This window comes from Cnephaeus nilssonii (genome assembly GCF_951640355.1).
Source record: "Cnephaeus nilssonii genome assembly, chromosome: 2".
Taxonomy (NCBI): domain Eukaryota; kingdom Metazoa; phylum Chordata; class Mammalia; order Chiroptera; family Vespertilionidae; genus Cnephaeus; species Cnephaeus nilssonii.
In genome coordinates, this window is record NC_137073.1 from 10,369,207 (window position 1) to 10,390,423 (window position 21,217).

The 21,217-nt window shown below is 53.7% G+C and overlaps 1 protein-coding gene and 1 pseudogene across 3 annotated transcripts; one reads left to right on the forward strand and one right to left on the reverse strand.

Moving 5' to 3' along the window:
- The first annotated feature begins 153 nt into the window (after positions 1-153).
- Positions 154-5,616, forward strand: CD2BP2 (CD2 cytoplasmic tail binding protein 2). Of its 2 annotated transcripts, XM_079792992.1 has the most exons (8): positions 211-273; positions 556-712; positions 804-912; positions 2,512-2,647; positions 2,766-2,923; positions 3,040-3,475; positions 3,555-3,661; positions 3,740-5,616. In XM_079792992.1, the coding sequence occupies exons 2-8, from the start codon at positions 624-626 to the stop codon at positions 3,848-3,850; spliced, it is 1,146 nt and encodes a 381-aa protein (XP_079649118.1). In that variant the 5' UTR covers positions 211-273; positions 556-623; the 3' UTR covers positions 3,851-5,616. The 2 variants fall into 2 exon arrangements, with proteins under 2 accessions (XP_079649119.1, XP_079649118.1); XM_079792993.1 differs by lacking the exon at positions 556-712 and having other exon boundaries at positions 154-273.
- A 149-nt stretch (positions 5,617-5,765) lies between these two features.
- Positions 5,766-17,705, reverse strand: LOC307110157 (ubiquitin-conjugating enzyme E2 L3-like; annotated as a pseudogene). Its single transcript has 2 exons — positions 17,210-17,705; positions 5,766-5,804 (listed from the first exon to the last, which is right to left on the reverse strand). The product of its transcript is annotated as a ubiquitin-conjugating enzyme E2 L3-like (transcript).
- Positions 17,706-21,217: the final 3,512 nt, after the last annotated feature.

Here is a 21,217-nt window from a genome sequence, read left to right on the forward strand (position 1 = left end):
CTCTCGTTCGATGAGGGTCTAGCAGTCCACAGGTCCCGTCTTCCCGTTGTATCGCCCCAAACAGCTTACGTCACTGCTGAGAGGGGGGGGTGTCCTCCCCGCTCCACACGAACTCTCGCTCGCTCCGTCAGTTGGTCCGCACACTAGAGCGAAGCCACTTCCGGTCTCCCCGGGCGCTTTCCACAGTTCTCTTCCGGGTGAAGGCCGGTGCCCCGGATGTAGCCCTGGCGCGAGCAGCTCCCCTTTCCTTTGCCAGCCGGCCCCGGCCCTTAGGTGAGCGCGCCGGCGGACTGCTGCAGTCCCTGCGGCTCTGCCGCTTCTCTCTAGTGTGCACGTAGCCCGCGGCAGTTGGGGGTCAGCCCGCGGCGGAGTTGGGAGTTCGGCGCAGGGAGGAGCGGGGAGACCAGGGCGCTAGGTCCTAGGTCCTCTCGGGCCTCACGGGTCCGAGGGAGCTGGGGTGGAGGAGCGGGTGTCAGCCCGCGGACCCGCGCCGCGATAGGACTGCGGGAGTCGGATGGGGTGGGCACGTGAGGAAGCCGGGCTCCTTGCGTCTAGGGTTGGGGTGCCGGTGGGATCCCCGCCGTGTGTTCACCTCTCGGACCCTGCTCCAGCACATCTTTCGGATGCCAGTCCAGGTCCCGGGGGCCTCCTGGCTGCCAACTCCCCTTTCGGCCCCTGCTTCTGTGCTCCCTGCCCTCACAAACCGGATCTAGTACGTACGGGGGAACGTTTGTTGAGCGGAGGGCCCTCTCGCGGTGAGTGTCCTCCTCGCCAGTTCCCTTAACCGGCACCTTTTCCCTCAGCTCAGTTTGGGGAAGACCCCTCGGTCCAGCCATGCCAAAGAGGAAAGTGACCTTCCAAGGCGTGGGAAATGAGGATGAGGAGGATGAGATCAGTGTTCCCAAGAAGAAGGTGAGGAGGCCAGACTCCTATGTCCTGGGGAGGAGTGAGGGGGAGGAAAAAGGAGCCGGAAGCCAGAAGCGGGGAAACGTTTGGGGGAGAAGGAAAGGGCAAGCTTTTTCATGTTCTCAGAGAAATGGGTTTGGAGGATTTTCAGGTTGAGTCCAGATCCTAGAGCATTATGAGGAATAGTGCGGGTGCTAAGAAAAAAAAATTAATACTTTTCCTCCCACCTTCAAGTTCTTGTAGCTGGGCCAATAATCAAATTAACAGGGGAAACTCAAATTTTAATGCATGCACATGGGAAATTCACATAGGCATGAAAATCCCAGACAGTGAGGCAACATTAGGTATATATGACATTTTGGACAAAGGAGTAAAATGGGTTCTTAGTTTTTATTTAAAACAATTTTTTAAATTGATTTCAGAGCGGAAGGGAGAGGTAGAGGGAGATAGAAACATCCTATATAATAAAAGCCTAATATGCAAATCGACTGATCAGCCGAATGATGGGCAGAACAACTGGTTGCTATGATGCGTACTGACACCAGGGGGCAGATGCTCAACGCAGGAGGTGCCCCCAGTGGTGGTGGCAGGGGGCGGGGGCGGCAAGGGGGCGGCACCAGGCCAGCCAAGGTGGGTGCTGGCAGGAGCTCCTCCCCCCCATCGCCCTGCAGAGGGAGGTGACTGGCGGTGGCAGCAAGGGGCTGGGCCAGCGAGCAGGTGGTACCAGGCCAGCCAAGGTGGGTGCCAGCAGGGGCCTCCAAATTGCCCCACCAGTCACCCTGCAGATCAGCCCTGGTCGCCAGCCAGGCCTAGGGACCCTACCCGTGCACGGATTTTGTGCACCGGGCCTCTAGTCAATGATATGAGAGAATCGATCGGCTGCCTCCTGCACGCCCCACACTGGGGACTGAGCCCACAACCTGGGCATGTGCCCTGACTGGGAATCGAACCTTGACCTTTTGGTTCATAGGTCAACACTCAACCACTGAGCCACACAGGCTGGGCAACTCTTAGTTTTTTTTGTTTTTGTTTTTAATATATTTTATTGATTTTTTACAGAGAGGAAGGGAGAGGGATAGAGTCAGAAACATCGATCAGCTGCCTCCTGCACACCCCCCACTGGGGATGTGCCCGCAACCAAGGTACATGCCCTTGACCGGAATCGAACCTGGGACCTTTCAGTCCGCAGGCCGACGCTCTATCCACTGAGCCAAACCGGTTTCAGCAACTCTTAGTTTTTAGAAGTGAGAATTGGGCAATTTACAGGTAGTTGAGGAAGAGCAGAATACACATGGCAGGCAAATTCTTGCTAGGCAACTCAAGGAACAATGAGTCACAGGGACCCTAGCTAAAAGCTGTCTTGTTTACCATGCTTAATTCAAATTAGGCTGAGGTGAACATCCTAAGATTTCCTTCCTATAATAGCTTTCTCTTGTCTGAATCTATTGGGCAGGAAAGCGGGGAGGGCCAAAGGTTCTTTCTGAGTCTTGTTTCTTAATAGCTTAAAATTAATATTCCAAAAAGGCAGTTTCAGGTTGGCAAAACTTTGGTTCCCTCCAATAACCAGTAACCTGCATCTGTGGACTGTCTGGCTCCTGCTCACAGCTAGTGGACCCTGTGGCTGGGGCAGGAGGTCCTGGGAGCCGCTTCAAAGGCAAACACTCTTTGGACAGCGATGAGGAGGATGATGAGGAGGAGGGGTCCAGCAAATATGACATCCTGGCCTCGGAGGATGTGGAAGGTGAGTTATACCCAAGAACTGACTCTGCTGGGGGGACAAAGGGGCTTCTGGGAATGTGGACACTGGAGGCTCCTGTCCCTTTTGCATGCCAGCATGGACACCTGTGTCTCTGGTGCAGGTCAGGAAGCAGCCACACTCCCCAGTGAGGGGGGTGTGCGGATCACACCCTTCAACCTACAGGAAGAGATGGAAGAAGGTCATTTTGATGCTGATGGCAACTACTTCCTGAACCAGGATGCTCAGATCCGAGACAGCTGGCTGGACAACATTGACTGGGTGTGGCTCAGGGGCTGGCATGGCTGGGGCCTGGAGGCAGCAAGTGCTTGGGCCCTGCTGGCAGTTTGTAGGAAATAACCACCCCCCACCCCCCACCCCCCATTTTCACATTGCAGGTGAAGATCAGGGAGCGGCCACCTGGTCAGCGCTCACCGTCAGACTCAGAGGAGGAGGACAGCCTGGGCCAGACACCAATGAGTGCCCAAGCCCTCCTGGAGGGCCTTCTGGAGCTCCTGCTGCCAAGAGAGACAGTGGCTGGGGCACTGAGGCGTCTGGGGGCCAGAGGAGGAGGCAAAGGGGGTAGCAAGGGGCCCGGGCGGCCCAGCTCCCCCCAGCGCTTGGACCGGCTGTGCGGTTTGGCCGACCAGATGGTGGCTCGAGGCAACCTTGGTGTTTATCAGGAGACAAGAGAACGCTTGGCCATGCAGTTGAAGGGGTTGGGATGCCGGACCCAGGGACCCCCTGACCCCATGCCCCAACCTTCTCTGGACATGTTTGCTGAGGAAGTAGCAGAAGGGGAGCTGGAGACGCCAACCCCTGTCCAGAGAGGAGGTGAGATTTAAGGGCAGAGGGGGTGTGTTGCGGGCAGGGGCAGAACACGAAGCCCAAATGGCTTTGCTTGCTATTTTAGAAGCAGAGTCACCAGGAGCTGGTCTGCTGGATGTGATGTGGGAATATAAGTGGGAGAATACAGGTGATGCTGAGCTATACGGGCCCTTCACCAGCAGCCAGATGCAGGTAAGCCCCATCTGCCTCTTCTCTCCCCTCTCAGCCCTCCCCTCAGTCCTCCTCCAGTTCTGCCCTCTCTTCCTGCAGACTTGGGTGAATGAAGGCTACTTCCCTGATGGTGTGTATTGCCGGAAGCTGGACCCCCCTGGTGGACAGTTCTACAACTCAAAACGAATTGACTTTGACCTCTACACCTGAGCCTTCTGAGGGCCAGTTTAGTGGCTCTTTCTTTCCTGGACTCTGGAGGAGGCCCCAGTTGCCTCAGGCAGTGAGAATATTGGGGCCACTTTTCAGTCAATTTCCTTTCCCACTAAAAGCCTGTAGTTGTGTATTAGGTCCTTGACTGCCTGATGGCCAGCAGCCAGGGACCTCCACAGCCCCTTTGGCTTTGCCTCTGTCCCTGAGTACTTCCTCATGACGTTTCTCTTGGAGAGTTTCTGGTTTTTGTTTACACTCCTAGGGGCAGAGCCAGGGCTGCCAGGTGTCCTGTGGCCTCCCCGCCTGGACTCTGCCCACCATCTGAAAATCCCTTCACTCCCTGTCATTCTCCAGTATTGGGATTCCTGTTTCGCTGTTCTTAGGTCGTTGCTTTTAGGACCTCAGAGTCTCTGTCCTTGCAGCCGGTATAGGATAGAGCTCCAGAAGTGGAGATTGCAGGCCTTGAAGGGCTGGAACATCTGTTGGGTGTGAGCAGGAAGCCTGGTATTCACTGTCTCAAGCTCCTTAGGTGAAGTGCAGACTCAGTGTTGGCACGTGAAGGACCCTTCAGGTCACCTGGGACAACTGTCCATTGAACAAGCACTGAAGGGGCTGTGCCTCACTGGAGGTGACACAGCGAATCAGGGTGGGCACAGACCCAAAGGGCTCCTTTCCCAGACCTTTCTTGGTACCAGGTCTTTTCTGCCTGGCATTTGAGGCCCTGAAGCTTACATTTTCTGGGCTCCCACAGTGTGCCTAGCACAGGACTAATGCCTTGAGGGGACTAAGATAACTGAGCAGGTCCCCTTCCAGGAATTCAGAGTTGGGTGAGGGAGTGGGGTGGAATTATACCATGTCTCAGACAGGTATAATTCTATAGTGAGACCTGACCCCCCCCCCCCCCCCCCACCAAGCCCTTTAGTGCTGCCTTAGGTCTCCTCACTCGCACCAAGTTAGGCTGATTCCTCCACTTTTCACCTTGGCTGGCCATTGGGATCTCATGGGGAGCTGTCAGATTACTTCTCAGAGAATTAATTGAATGAGTTGATCTAGGACCTAGATTCTAGGTAATGGCCTGGAGGCTGGGTCTTTTAAAAGCTCCTGGGTGTTTCCAATGTGTGGCCAGGTGGAGAACAACGGCCTGACTCCCAAGGCAGGTTACACCTGGGGAGGGCAGTTCCTGGGCCTGCTGTGGTAGCCTAGCAGCTAGGCCCTAGCTGATCATGTGTGTGGCCAGGGCTCTGGTGGAGTTTGTTAGTTACTGGAGAGCTGAGCACCAGAGGCATGGGACACCTCGGGGGTAGAGGGGCCAGGCCAGAACGAGGGGATACCTGATGTTCTAGTGAGGCCTCCAGTTTCTGTAATAATCAGACCCACTCTAGTGCTAAACCAGACCTCGTTTTCATTGACTCCAAGATGCCTTTGGTTGTAAAATGGTTTACTTCGTGTCATTAAAAAGGAAACCCTACTAATTACAGTTGTAAGGTGTCATCAATTAAAAAGTGCATCGTGATTTCAGAAATGTTCAGGAGTGAAAAGTAGGTCTCTTAAGACCAATGAAATAACTGTTCACCTTTATATCCCCGGTGCCTAACTCATGGGAGGTGCTTAGTGTTTGGTGACTAGATGGAAGGAAGCTGATGGACAACTGCCCAGGTTGTCCCACAGGCACCTTAGGCTCCACCTACTCAGACCTGACCTCCCTTCCCCTCACTGCCTGCTCCGTTGTTCACCTCCCTGATGACACCCTGTGTGGGCAGGATAATTGCCCCCAAAGATGTCCACATCCTCAATCTCAAGACCTGTGCATATGTGACCTTATGTAGCAAAAATGATTGAGATGAGATTATCGTGGATAATTGAGATGGGCCCAATGTAATCACGGGTCCGATGAAGTGAAAGGGCGTCAGGAGGGTCATGTGAGGGAGGTGAGGATGTTGCACTGCTGCTGGCTCTGAAGATGGAAGGGCCGTGTGTCAGGAATGCAGGGGCCTTAGTGGCTGGAAAAGGCAAGAAAACAAAGAAATGCAGCTTATTGACGGATTTAGCCCAGTGAAAGTACTTCTGGATTTCTGACCCTTGACCTCTAAGATAATAAAATGTGTTGTTTTAAACCATTGAGTTTGTGGTCATTAGTTATAGCCCCAATAGGAAACCAGCCCACACCCCATCCAGCTGAATGCCTCTCCCCCTCATGAATATCCCGAAGTCTTCTGTGGCCATGTCTCTTTCAAGCTCCTATCAGCACTTAACTCACTTGCTTTAAAAACAAAAAACTTGTATATGTGTCAATTTTTAAAAAATATATTTTTATTGATTTTAGAGAGGAAGGGAGAGATAGCAATGATGAGAGAATCATTGATCCGGCTGCCTCCCCCACACCCCCTACTGGGAGCTGACCCTGCAACCAGGACTGGGAATCAAACTGACCTGGTTCATAGGTCGACGCTCAACCACGGAGCCACACTGGGCTGTGTACATTTTTTATTAAGTAAGCTTTTTGTATTTTACAGTAGTTTTGTATATTTACAAAAATTTTACAAGAGTAGTACAGAAGAGTTCACTGTTTCCCCTATTAACATCTGTCCGTGGTACATCTGTTACAACTAACAAACAAACAGCGTTACTATTTTTACGAGTTATTGAGCTATCCACCCATTTAAAGTGAACAATTCTGTGGTTTTTAGTATATTCACAGTGTTGTGCAATCATCACTACATCTAATTTTGGAACATTCTTGCCTACCCTAAGAGCAACCCCACCCATTAGCAGTTCCCATCACTCCCCTTCCCCCCCTCACCCTTCAGTCTCTGGCAACCACTAATTTTCTTGTGTAGATTTGCCTATTCTGGGCTTTCATACCAATGGAGTCGTACAATATGTGGTCTTTTGTGTCTGCTGCTTGCACTTGGCATGTTTTCAAGATTCTAACATGTAACAGTATTTTATCTTTTTGTTGTTGAATAATGTTCTATTGTATGGATATATGATATTTTACTATTAACTATCCACACTTAAAATGGGTTTTATAAGTTTTCTCTAATGTCCTTTACCTGTTTCAGAATCCCTTCTAGGATACCACATTGTGTTTAGTTGTCATATCTCTTTAGCTTCCTCTGGTCTGACAGCTTCTCAGACTTGTTTTTGCTGGCCTTGACAGTTTTGGAAGCACTGGTTAGGTATTTTGTAAAATATTCCTAAAATTTGGGCTTGTCTGGTATTTTTCTCATGATTAGATCTGGGTTATGGGTTTGGGGAAGGAAGGAGATCCTGGAGGTGAAGTTCCTTGTCTTTTCCTGGAAGCCTCTCATGGCTCCACATTGCCCTCAGACTGAAGTTCACAGGCTTGAAGCTGGCTGAGAGGCCCTGCGTGGCCTGGCGGGAGCCAGCCCCTCCAGTCCCACATCTGCCTTTGTCTCCTTTCTCCCTTGTCTTCCCCCACTCCAGGCTCCAGCCTGTTCCCAGAGCTGGGCAGCTCATTTCCCTTCTCCAGGCTGGGCGGGTGATGCCTTTCTCTTCCTGACCACCTGGGGGAGGCCAGTGAAGGCATCCGTTGTGACTGAGCTCTAGGCCTCCTTTTCCTAAAGGCTCTATAGCTCCTCCCCACTTCCCAGGTGGCTCTTTATTTCTTCCACTGCCCCGAAGCACAGATGCCTGACATCGCACCCAGAGCATTTTCTCCTGGTCTGTCTCCCCCAGTTAGCCTGAGACCGGGTCAGTGGTGATGAAGGAATAGAGAAGGAGCCAATTCTTTCCTGGTTCTGTGTGCCAGGGGGACAACCCCCTCCTGAGCCAGGCTAGAGAGTGGAGGCCTCTGGGGCTGTTTGTCTTTGCTGCTCCAGAAAAGATGAGGAGTGATCTGGGTGGGCGTGTACAGGTCTAGACCTAAGAGCCTCTCAAAGGGCAGGACAGAGGAGTCATTGGGGACATCCTAGCCTCTGGGAGCGTCACTGAGCCATGGACAAGTTCATAGAGGGGTTCAAGGTCAGAACTGCTGATGTCATCACTGCATCTGGGACACCAGACCCTCTGAAATGCAGATATTAGCCTCTGGCAGGCCATTTTCCAGGGGAGTAGCGGGACCGGGGTAAGGCAATCTGGGTACTCCTGGCTGAGAGTCTGGGGTCACACTGCCCTGGGCATCTGGTGGGTCCCGGGGAGACAAGCACTGTGGAGGAGCCCCCAAAGGGGCTAAAATTAACAAAGGATCAGGGGCCACAAAGCCGGAGGCGTTGGGGGAAGTCTTAATGCCTTTGACACATCTGCCACCCCTTCCAGACCCACCCGGCTGGCTTGATGCCTCATTGCTCAGTCACTGAACCCTCCCCTCCCAGGCAGGGTGGAGGCCTGAGACTGAGCAGCTTGTCTTCTCTTCTGCTCCAGCAAGAATCCAGCTGTTCCTGATGCCGAGGCCGAGGCCGGGAGGAATTTCTCTATCACTTCCTCCAGGAAGCTTCTCTTGACCCCTAGATTTGAGCCAGGCCTCCTGTTCTGTGGTCCCATCGGTCCTGGTACTCTCCGTTGTAATCCTTCTCGAGGACTGCAGCATGTTCTCTGAGAGCTGGAACCGTGCGGAGCCCATACATCCCCAGCACTGAGCGTCATACCTCAGTACATAGCAGATGTTCCATAAGTATTTGTGGAAAAGGGTTTAGAAGGGCTATTTAGAGCTCTCTAGTCTCAGCAGATAATTGCCCAAGGGAGGAAATCGAAACAGGAGTACAAAGGATCACAACGAATTTAGTTGGGATACAAGGGGGCTCAACAAGTCTCCTCTTGTTCCAGATGTCATGGACTCTGAGCCCAGCCCAAGTTTCAAACTTTGTCTCCTGTTTGTTTGTTTTTTAAATATATATTTTTTAATTCATTTCAGAGAGGAAGGGAGAATGAAAGGGATAGAAACATCAATGATGAGAGAGAATCATTAATCTGCTGCCTCCTGCATGCCCCTTACTGGAGATCGAGCCTGCAACCTGGACATGTGCCCCGACCGGGATCGAACCTGGGACCCTTCAGCCCGCAGGTCAACGCTCTATCCACTGAGCCAAACCAGCCGGGGCCAACTTTGTCTTCTTTATACCCCTTCTTATCCCAGGCTCAGCCCAGCCAGCCTGTCCCTTTCTGCCTCTCTTTTGTTTAAGGTGTTCCCTCTTCCTGGAACACCCACTCTGGACTCCTCCACAGAGGCTTCTTGTAAACCAAACAAAAAATGGAGGTTCGGCTGCCTCCTGCAATGGAAGTCAAACTTGTGAGGTAGGTGCTGGTGAAAAAGGAAAGAGGTTTTGTTGTTAATCCTCACCCAAGGATATTTTTTCTGTTGCTTTTCAGAGAGAGTGGAAGAAAGGGAGGGGGAGAGAAGGAGAAATATTTATGTGAGAGAGACACATCAATTGGTTGTCTCCTGCACGCAGCTCGATCGGGGTGAACCTGCAACTTAGGTACCTGCCCTCGACCAGGAATTGAACCAGAGACGCTTTGGTGCACAGTTTGATGCTCTAACCACTGAGAAACACCGGTCAGAGCAAGAAAGAGTTTTATCCAGGAGCCATAGGACCTGGGAGAATGGTGGACTCCCATCTCAGAAACCAATCTCCCCTTCCTGCTCAAAGATCACTCCTCTTCCTGTTCAAGCCTGCCGTTCTTATGGGGACAGGGAGGGCTTCTTTTTCTATCTTGCTAGCTTTTGGAGTGCTGGGGAGGGGTCCTGTCCATTCATATTTCTAGCTTTTGGCCAGTGGGGGAGACTCCCGACGCTCTGACTGACCGTCTATGGTAACACTCACATTTCCTCCTCCTGTGAGAATTTATTTCACCCTGTCCTCGGCTCATGGAACAATGTTTTTGTCCCCCAGTCGAAACAGGGCAGACGACTGACGCTTGCCAGATTATTTATGTGAAAGTGAATGTCCTGAGTGCACAGGCCTCCAAACGCAGAGGGCTGATACTAAATAACTTCTTTTAAAAATGTTTTTTTTTTTTTTATTGATTTCAGAGAGAAGAAGGGAGAGGGAGAGGGAGATAGAAACATCAATGATGAGAGAGAATCATTGATGCGCTGCCTCCTACACGCTCCATACTGGAGATTGAGCCCGCAACCTGGGCATGTGTCTGACTGGAAATCAAACTGTGACTTGCTGGTTCATAGATGCTCAACCACTGAGCAATACTAGCCGGGCCTAAAAAACTTCTTAAAGTAATTGTTTTCAGGAGCAAAAGTCTTTTTTAAAGTTTATTTTTTATTTTTCTTTCAATATAATAGTGCACATAGTTTTAAAAGTTCAGATAGCATCCCATGGTATAAGCAAATAAAAAATAGCAATGCCCTGCACTCTCCCTCATGAATCTGACTCCTGTACAACTGTTCTGACTCCTTTTAGCTGTTTCTACTGCTATTTACCTCCATATTTCTAATAACATACCACTTTTTAATTTTTCATTATTTTTTAAAATATGTTTTTACTGATTTTAGAGAAGAAGGGAGAGGGAGGGAGAGAGAGAAACATCAATGTGAGAGAGAAACATTGATTGGTTGCCTCTTGCACATGCTGCAACCAGAGATCGAACTGGCAAACCTGGGCACGTGCCCTGACTGGGAATGGAACCCACACCTTTTGGTGTACGGGATGATGCTCCAAACAACGGAGCCACACTGCCCAGGGCTCAGTGAGATTTTTTTATTGATTTTTAGAGAGAGGAAGGAGAGGGAGAGAGAGAAACACTGATGCAAGAATGAACTTGGTTTGGCTGCCTCCTGCACACTCCCTACTGGGGATTGAGCTGGCAACCTTTTGGTGCACGGGACCATGCCCAACCAACCAACCAACTGAGCCACACTGGCCAGGGCTCAATGAATTTTTAAATTCACAGAGTTCTACAGCATTACCACACTTAATTTTAGGACATTTGTATCACCTCAAAAAGAAACCCCGAATCCCATTTCTTTTCTACCTCCCAGGCCCTGACAATCACCAATCTATTTCTGTTTTTATGGATTTTCCTTTTTTGAACATTTCAAATGAATAGAATCATACATACAATATGTGGTCCTGTATGACTGGCTACTTTCACTTGTCAAAATGTTTTCAAGGTTCACCCATGTTATAGCATCTGTCACTACTCAGTTCTTATTAAAGCTGATAATATTCCATTCATCAGTTGATGGACATGTGGATTGTTTCTGCTTTTGGGCAATTATAAATAACGAGTGGTCCAGTGTACGGATTCGTGCACAGGTGGGGTCCCTCAGCCTGGCCTGTGCCCTCTTGCAATCCGGGACCCCTTGGGGGATGTCGGACTGCTGGTTTTTGGACTGATCCCCGAGGGATGTAGCAGTGCCGAAAGGGCAGGCAGCTGGGAGGAGCCGGGGCTGGGTGCAGCTCCGTTGCCCTCATCCGGGCCTGCTGCGCCTGCCGAAGCTGCTGCTGGTAGCACTGCCATGGAGGTGGGATAGGCTCCCGCCACCACCTCAGCTGCACTCGCCAGCCATGAGCCTGGCTTCTGGCTGAGTGGTGCTTCCTCTGTGGGAGTGCACTGACCACCAGGGGCAGCTCCTGCATTGAGCGTCTGCCCCCTGATGGTCAGTGTGCATCATAGCGACCAGTTGACCGGTCGTTCCGGTTCAACCATAACAGTCGCTTAGGCTTTTACATATATACTAGAGGCCTGGTGCATGAAATTCATGCACTGGGGGGGGGGGTGTCCCTCAGCCCAGCCTGCACCCTCTCCAATCTGGGACCCCTCGAGGGATGTCCGACTGCCCGTTTAGGCCTGATCCCAGTGGTTTGGGCCTAAACAGGCAGTCAGACATCCCTCTCACAATCCAGGACTGCTGGCTCCCAACTGCTTGCCTGCCTGCCTGTCTGATTGCCCCTAACCACTTCTGCCTGCCAGCCTGATCACCCTCTAACCACTTTCCTGCCAGCCTGATCGATGCCTAATTGCTCCCCTGCCGGCCCGATTGCCCCTAACTGCCCTCCCCTGCAGGACTGGTCACCCCTAATGGCCCTCCCCTGCCGGCCTGGTTGCCCCCAACTGCCCTCCCCTGCAGGACTGGTCACCCCTACCTGTCCTCCCCTGCAGGCCTGGTCGCCCCCAACTTCCCTCCCCTGCTGTCCCGGTCACCCCTAACTTCCCTTCCTTGCCAGCCTGGTTGCCCCTAACTGCCCTCCCCTGCTGGCCTAATTGCCCCGAACTGCCCTCCCCTGCCAGCCTGGTCACCCCCAACTTCCCTCCCCTGCAGGCCTGGTCACCCCTAACTGCCCTCCCCTGCTGACCTGGTTGCCCCCAACTGCCCTCCCCTGCAGGCCTGGTCCCCTCCAACTGCCCTTCCCTGCTGGCCTGGTTGCCCCTAACTGCTCTCCCCTGCAGGCCTGGTCCTCCCCAACTGCCCTCCCCTGCAGGCCTGGGTCCCCCCCAACTGTCCTTTCTGCAGGCCTGATCACCCCCAACTGCCCTCCCCTGCAGGCCTGGGTCCCCCCCAACTGTCCTTTCTGCAGGCCTGATCACCCCCAACTGCCCTCCCTTTCAGGCCTGGTCCCTCCCAACTGCCCTTGCCTGCTGGCCTGATCACCCACAGCTGCCCTCCCCTGCTGGCCATCTTGTGGTGGCCATCTTTGACCACATGGGGGCGGCCATCTTGTGTGTTGGAGTGATGGTCAATTTGCATATTACCTCTTTATTATATAGGATAGATGCTTTGTGAACAAGTTTTTGCATGTGTATAAGCTTGTGGGATTTTTTTATTTTTTTATTTTAATTTCTTTATTGATTAAGGTGTCACATATTTGTCCTCATCCCCCCATTCCCATCCCACACCCCTCCCCATGGATGCCCCAACCCCCTGTTGAACTTAACCATTGGTTAGGCTCTTATGCATGCACACAAGACCTTTGGTTGATCTCTCCCTTCTCCCCCCACCCTCCCCTATCCTCCCTCTGAGGCCCGATAGTCCGATCGATGCCTCCTTGTTTCTGGTTCTGTTCTTGTTCATCAGTCCATGTTGTTCATCATTTCCCCTAGATGAGCGAAATCATGTGTCACTAGAGATATACTTATAAGAATTGAATGTGCGACGAGCAATAATAGTTATGCTGACAGGCAAATGAATCAGTCTGTAGTGAGTTTCTTTCTGGACCAACAGTTCTTTTGAGACCCAATATCAATGTCCACCAGTTCCTTATGAGTACATGTTGGCACTGACCCCTCAGCTCTGGATGGTGGACAAATGGTGATAATGCAGGTCCGACTCCCTCTGGTTTGGTCTCGGCCAGACCCAGGGGCACGGCTTCACCCAGATCCAGGGGCCCACGGCCTCACCCGGACCCGGGACCCAGGCTCACCCGGATCCAGGGGCCCACGGCCTCACCCGGACCCGGGACCCAGGCTCACCCGGATCCTGGGGCCCACGGCCTCACCCGGACCCGGGGCCAGGCTCACCCGGATCCAGGGGCCCACGGCCTCACCCGGACCCGGGGCCAGGCTCACCCGGATCCAGGGGCCCACGGCCTCACCCGGACCCGGGGCCAGGCTCACCCGGATCCAGGGGCCCACGGCCTCACCCGGACCCGGGGCCAGGCTCACCCGGATCCAGGGGCCCACGGCCTCACCCGGACCCGGGGCCAGGCTCACCCGGATCCAGGGGCCCACGGCCTCACCCGGACCCGGGGGCCAGGCTCACCCGGATCCAGGGGCCCACGGCCTCACCCGGACCCGGGGCCAGGCTCACCCGGATCCAGGGGTCCACGGCCTCACCCGGACCCGGGACCCAGACTCACCCTGACCCAGTTCCCAGCCTCACCCGGACCCAGGGGCGCGCAGCTTCACCCGGATCCGGGACCCAGCGGGGTTTCGTCTTCTTGATCCCATTTCCTGTTGGTCAATTCCATCTCAGTAATTCCTTCGGCCATTTTCTCAGAGCTCCAGGGCAGCCGCCGCAGAACTCGTTGGGCGGCGGGCTCGGCGAAGCTCCGGTGTGCCCGGTGCGCAGCAGCGGGCTGGTCCGGGGTGGCTGCGTCGGCCCTTGGGTCTGCAGCGGTGGCCAGTCACCGAGCGTGCGCACCTGGCCGCTTCCGGGGCGTTGAGATTCTTGAAGGACTCGGAGGTCAGCAAGCGCGGAGTCTCCCACCCCATGTCTCCCAGTGGCTCGTCTGTCCGTGCTCGGCAGCGAGTGGGGCCTTCCCCTCAGCCGGAGACCACCGGGGGAACTGCGCCGAGCACGTTCCAGGCCGCCACTGTGTCGCCTGAGCCGTAGTTCTTAAAGTGTGATCTTTGGGTCACCGGCATCAGCATCATCCCGAGTACCCCTCTCTTTTATTCTAGTTGTAGAGCATCTGCTCAGTCAGCCCTCCGGTGGTTCTGGATGGTGTCTGCTCTGCTCTCCCGTCGTAGACTCAAAATTGTTGTGGTAGGCAACAATCAGGCTTCCGCCCTATGCCTCCATCTTGGTCTTCCTTTGTATAGTTAAGTCTTGATTGTTGTTGGTGTCGCTGGGAGGAATTGTCCTCCAGGCCAATTGGCCGTGCGGATCCTCTGTGTCTATAAAGGAAGAGTTGCTGTGTAGGAGACAGATTTATGGGCCTGGTCTTGGTGCAGCAAGGCTTTGGCGCTCACTGAGTCTGCCTCTGGAATGTGTCCTTTATGCGAGTGGTTGAAATCTGGTGTCATCTCACACCGACCACTAGATGCCCTCGTTTCTGGGTCTCCAATGGTGTGTAGGTCAGCTACTACCTGAGACCACTCAGCAGGACTTACGGCAAAAACTGCAGTTTTCTCCTCCTGTCTGAGCGTCCCTAGAGCAGTCCGACTAGAACCGCAGTTTATCTGGTCAAGCTGCCATAGGGCAGGCCACCCACATGCAAAAGCCGTTGCTTGGAGCCCAGGTGTGCCTGCAAGACGTGCGGGGCGGACCTGCAAATCGAGCGGGGCGGGTCCCAGGGCGGGGCGAGTCTCAGGGCGGGGCGGGGCCTCAGGGCGCCACCAGGCCATGGCGTGGGGAACCGCACTGGCTGCAAGTCTGCTTTTTCTGCTTTTCACGTTTCTAAGCCCCCTCGTTCCGCACTCCAATGCAGCAAACACTGATTGCTGGGCGCACCTCCACAAGGAAGTCACTCCCACTCTCCGATCCAAAGGCCGAGAGTCCAGCCTCTCCCCGCAGGCGTCTGGGGAGCTAATCTCCCCTAGGGTTGGAACAAAAGCCACAAGTCCCTTCCCCCGACCCACGCGCCTCCGCACCTCAGCTCCTCCAGAGTTCGCTCTTTCCTCTTCTCTCTTAGCTGTAAGTCCACCATTCAGCCAGCTCTCCTGTGGTTCTGGGTGGCAGACGCTCTGTGCGCAGCGAAGTTCCTTTGTTTAACTTTGAAATTGCTGTGCGCGAAGTTCCTTTGTTTGACTTTGCTGCCTTCTTGGTCCTCCTCTCTCAAAATGGCTAGAGGACTTGAGTGTAAGACAGGAAGTCTTAAGAATCCTTTAAGTCGGTGTTGGCGGTCTCCGGGGCCCCGAGGATCTCAGTGGGGAGCTGGGCCAGGTCGGTGACGCGGGTGGGCCCGTCTCGCAGAAAGATGGTCTTTTCCTTCACCGAGAGCCGCTGCGCCGAGTCCGCGGCCGCCGCCACAGCAGCTGCCCACGAGCTCATGGCCCCAGCTGCGGTGCTGACTGAGAGGAGCAGCCGCCCGGCCTGGGGAGACGCGAGCAGGAGTCGCCGCGCTCACCAGTCCATCTTTTAGTTGTTTTTCCGAAACTGCCATGCGAGGCAACAGATCAGCCGTTCACCTCCGCCGCCATCTTGGCTTCTTTTTTCGTTTTTTTTTTTTTTTTTTTTTTAATTCTAAGGTCAATTTTTATTTCTACAAAAAAAGGCAGTCAAAACAATGTAAAACACGGGTAAAGGATGTTACTGAGTGAGCTCCAAGTGGAGCGTGACTCTGCAAAGGCTGTGTGTCCAGAGGGAGAAAGGCCACTTGTTCCTGAGCTGGCTTGGCTGGCTGCTTCGAAGGAAGAGGCCAGCAGGGCATCGGTGACCCTGGACTGGTTCCGGCTCCAGCTGAGTCCTGCCAATACCAACCCTGCAAAGGGTCCCACCGTGCTGATGGAGGGCTGGGGTGGGGCTGCTGCACGGAGGAGGTGGAGAGCGAGCACATTCGGATGGAGCTTGCTGACCGGTGAGCGTGGAATTTCAAATGGACATTCTGGGTTTAGTGCTGTCTGTAACGACCAGCACATCTTCTAAAATGGCTGCAGGGAGGGGCGTAAAACTTTGACCTCAGGGGCCTCTGTCTGATGAGAAGTTTCTCAAACAAGTGCAGTGTCCTCCGGCTGGCTGGACCCCCTGGGTGGCCACAGACCTGATATTGCAGGGTCTCCCCAAGCAGGCGGGCCACACACAGACATCAGGGTTGCCATTTAAGCAGTGTTATTGTGGTAACATTGGCCAGATTTTTGCATAAGAGGTGGGCCTCCCTTTTCACAGTTTTTGTTTGTTTGTTGGTTTGTTTTTGGTGGTGGTTTGCTTGTTTTTAAAAATTTTTTAAAAGGATGTTATAAATTGGAATCAGAACAACTTGAACGAACTCCCACACTGGGCAGTGCAACATGGGAGAAGAGAAGCCACCAGACCGAACAGACCTGTCTCCTCTCCTTTGTGGAGGAGATGGGGTCTCGGTCTGGGAAAGTGAAAGAGTGAAAAATAAACTGAATGCAAGAAAGTGGGAGTTGAAAGGGCATGGGAAGAAAGGGAGCCACAATCTTTCATTTTTTATTTTATTTTTAAAAATATATTTTATTGATTTTTTTACAGAGAGGAATAGAGAGTTAGAAACATCGATCAGCTGCCTCCTGCACACACCCCCCCCCCCCCCCCCCCGGAGATGTGCCTGCAACCAGGGTACATGCCCTTGACCCAAATCGAACCTGGGACCCTTCAGTCCACAGGCTAACACTCTATCCACTGAGCCAAACTGGTTAGGGCCACAACCTTTTATTTTAAACCTTAAAGTCTAGCCCTAGCCGGTTTGGCTCAGTGTATAGAGCATTGGCCTGAGGACTAAAGAGTCCCGAGTTCAATTCCGGCCAAGGGCACATGCCTGGGTTGTGGGCTCGATCTCCAGTGGGGGCCGTGCAGGAGGCAGCCGATCAATGATTCTCATCATTGATGCTTTTATCTCTCTATCCCTCTCCCTTCCTCTCTGAAATCAATAAAATACATTTTTTTAAAAAAGAAAGAGTATCTTTTAAAAATGAAAAAAAGAAAGAAAACTGTAGAAAGCTAGTAACTGCCACAAGCAAACGCCAGGCGGTGGCCGGTGTCGATTTCCCAGAGCCCTGCTTTGCGGGTGTCTGAGTGCACTGCTCAGGGTCTCTGCTCACACTCGCTGGAATCCATTGCGGCAGGTTTTGGTCCACGGGTCGCTTTCCCCCACATTTCTTTGTAAACTCCAGCATTCTTACAGAAGTTTGTAAGGTCCTTGGAGTGAGTATTCTTCGGCGAGGTCAGCCCGAAGCGGGTGCTCAGGCTCGGGGTCGTTCCCCAACACTATGAGGGACTGGCTTACTTACTTGGTTGGTTTTCATTGCTGGATTCCAGTTTTGAGCACTAATTCCTGGCAGACAGACCTGTCCCTTTTCATCGATGTTGGGGGGATGGATCTTTGTTTTAAACGTGGTCTTCGGTGGTTGAATGGGTATTCTGCTGGAAAGTTGATTTCCATTCTGAAGCCCCCCTAATCGCACGGAGGTTGTCAGGAACAATAAGCCCTTGCCAAGTCAACAAATTAGCTTCATCAACCTGGATGTTACGGAAGGTTTTCATTCCAAATTCTCAGGTTTCTTCAAGCTCCTTCATCAGCCTCCTGCTGGCCGCCATCTTGGATCTGGTCTGTGTATAAGTTTTCATTTATTCTGAGTATATACCTAAGAGTAGAATTGTTGGGTCATGTGGTTATGCCCATATGATTAAAAACATTTAGTATTTTGAGGAACTGCAAACTTCTCCAAAGTGGCTGCACCATTACATGTTTCAATTCACAGTGAACAAGGTGTTTTTTAAAAAATTTAAATTTAGCCCTGATAGGTTTGGCTCTCTGGATAGAGCGTCGGCCTGTGGACTGAAGGGTCCCAGGTTTGATTACGGTCAGGGCATGTACTGGGTTGCGGGCACATCCCCAGTAGGGTGTGTGCAGGAGGCAGCTGATCAGATGTTTCGCTCTCATCGATGTTTCTAACTCTCTATCCCTCTCCCTTCCTCTTTGTAAAAAATCAATAAAATATATTTAAAAATTTAAATTTATTTATTGAAAGCACCACCACAATAAATAGAGTGCCAGTGCCACCTGTCACAAGTAAAAGAAAGCTGATAAAAGTTTACCTTTAAACGTCTGGGAACTTTGTCCACCTGCCCTAAGCCCAAGGCCTGCTCCCTAGAAGCAGGAGATCAGCACGTGTCCCAGAGGCAGGAGAACATCCTGGCACCAAGCTGAGAATGGAAAGGGAATCCCTATTTTACTTTGTGCTTAATGCAGGCCCGTACTACCTAAAAACATCTCAAGACAATGAGGGTAGCCACCTGATATTTTGGGAATGCTGGACTAGAGACTCCCTCCGCATCCTGTTAACACAGCGTGGAAACCAAGTTCTCTGAGCACACCTCAAGGCACTGCTAGGGTCCCCTCCCCATGCGCCTGCTCACACCGAGGCCTAGCAGCTCCCTCTCCCCTCTGCCTGCCCCCCCAAACACACATCAGCGATCGCTGCTGACTCAGGTAGATGAGCCACCAGCGGAAGTCCACGCACACTGAGCATCACGAGCAGGAAGAGGAGCAGGAGGGGTCACCGGCTCCATGGTGTGGTTGCCAAGATGCCACTGGGGAAAGCCCATGTTCACCAGTTGCCGGTTGAGGTCATTAAAGGGGAACTAAGCAGCACCCAGTCTGCCCCCCCCCCCCACCTCCCAGCTTCGAAAGGCCAGGACCCCCAGGGGGCACAATGGCCCCTATTGAGAAAGCTCTGTTGAGGGATGCTACTCCGCGGCAGGGTAGGGGTCCTCATGCGAGGTCATTGTCCTGCTTGATTTCCCCATTGGCCAAGATCCGCACCATCCTCCCAGGGGCTCTGGATCCCTCTCCTCCGACCACAGAAAGCTCCCAGGCCACTTCCTAAACACGGTGTCTTGAATGCCCGTTAGAATAGGTGAGGGCCAATGACAATTTAAACTGGATTCCCAAATATGTAAACCGGATGGAAGCGCCTTGGCTCTGATGGGTGAGGGGGTATGTGCCAGTTAATTCCAGCAAGGAACAGAATCCCACTCAGGTGGCTCCAGGGCAGTGCTGTCCAACAGAACCTGCGGTAATGACTGCAGTTTTCAGATCTGCAGTTAAATCCTCTCAGAGTCCAGATTACAGCCATGGGCCCAATTAGACTGACAGAAGCCTACCTGGACCAGGACCTGGTTTTTATTTTGTTTTATATTTTTATTTTATTTTGAGAGTATGTTCATTAAAGCCAGGCACACTGCAACAAGGAAGGGCTTAGGGTAGAAGGAGCAGCAGGAGAGGGACTCGGTGGGGCTGCGTTGGCTCCAGAAACGCCGTGAAAACGAAGCGAGCCAACACGGCTGCCGCCCGCTCAGCGGAGAGTCAGAGAAAAGGGGGCCTTGGAGGCAGGGGCAGAGGGTAGCCTGGGAGGAGCTGCCCCTGCCCACAGCTCCCCTGGTTGCAAGTCTCGTGGGAACCCTTAGAGTTTAGGAGATGCCGGCCTGTGGGGGAAGAAGGGGAAGGCGAAGGCGAAGGCATGCTCCGAGGAGAGCACCCTGGGGCCTGGCTTTGATTCCTGACGCTGCCTCTCACCAGCTGGGTGATCTTAGGTAAGCCACGTAATGTCCCCGAGCCACCAGGGCTCGCTGTGTGATTGGAGTAGCACCCACATCCGTGTGGTCCTCTTGTCTTTTTTTTTTTTTTTTTTTTTTTTTTTTTTTTTTTTTTTTATTTTTTTTAAATTTCTTTATTGATTAAGGTGTCATATATTTGTCCTCATCCCCCCATTCCCATCCCACCCCCCTCCCCATGGATGCCCCAACCCTCTGTTGAACTTAAGCATTGGTTAGGCTCATATGCATGCACACAAGACCTTTGGTTGATCTCTCCCCCCTCCCCCCACCCTCCCCTATCCTCCCTCTAAGGCCCGATAGTCCGATCGATGCCTCCTTGTTTCTGGTTCTGTTCTTGTTCATCAGTCTATGTTGTTCATCATTTCCCCTAGATGAGCGAAATCATGTGTCACTAGAGATATACTTATAAGAATTGAATGTGCGACGAGCAATAATAGTTATGCTGACAGGCAAATGAATCAGTCTGTAGTGAGTTTCTTTCTGGTCCAACAGTTCTTTTGAGACCCAATATCAATGTCCACCAGTTCCTTATGAGTACATGTCGGCACTGACCCCTCAGCTCTGGATGGTGGACAAATAGTGGTAATGCAGGTCCGACTCCCTCTGGTTTGGTCTCGGCCGGATCCAGGGGCACGGCTTCACCCGGATCCAGGGGCCCACGGCCTCACCCGGACCCGGGATCCAGTCTCACTCGGATCTAGGGGCACACAGCCTCGCCCAGACCCAGGATTCAGCTTCATCCGGACCCAGGGGCGCATGGCCTCACCCGGACCCAGGGGCGCATGGCCTCTCCCAGACCCAGGGTTGCGTGGCCTCACCCGGATCCAGGGGCCCACGGCCTCACCCGGACCCGGGGCCAGGCTCACCCGGATCCAGGGGCCCACGGCCTCGCCCGGACCCGGGGCCAGGCTCACCCGGATCCAGGGGCCCACGGCCTCGCCCGGACCCGGGGCCAGGCTCACCCGGATCCAGGGGCCCACGGCCTCGCCCGGACCCGGGGCCCAGGCTCACCCGGATCCAGGGGCCCAGGGCCCCGCCCGGACCCGGGGCCCAGGCTCACCCGGATCCAGGGGCCCAGGGCCCCGCCCGGACCCGGGACCCAGGCTCACCCGGATCCAGGGGCCCAGGGCCCCGCCCGGACCCGGGACCCAGGCTCACCCGGATCCAGGGGCCCAGGGCCCCGCCCGGACCCGGGACCCAGGCTCACCCGGATCCAGGGGCCCAGGGCCCCGCCCGGACCCGGGACCCAGGCTCACCCGGATCCAGGGGCCCAGGGCCCCGCCCGGACCCGGGACCCAGGCTCACCCGGATCCAGGGGCCCAGGGCCCCGCCCGGACCCGGGACCCAGGCTCACCCGGATCCAGGGGCCCAGGGCCCCGCCCGGACCCGGGGGCCAGGCTCACCCGGATCCAGGGGCCCAGGGCCCCGCCCGGACCCGGGACCCAGGCTCACCCGGATCCAGGGGCCCAGGGCCCCGCCCGGACCCGGGG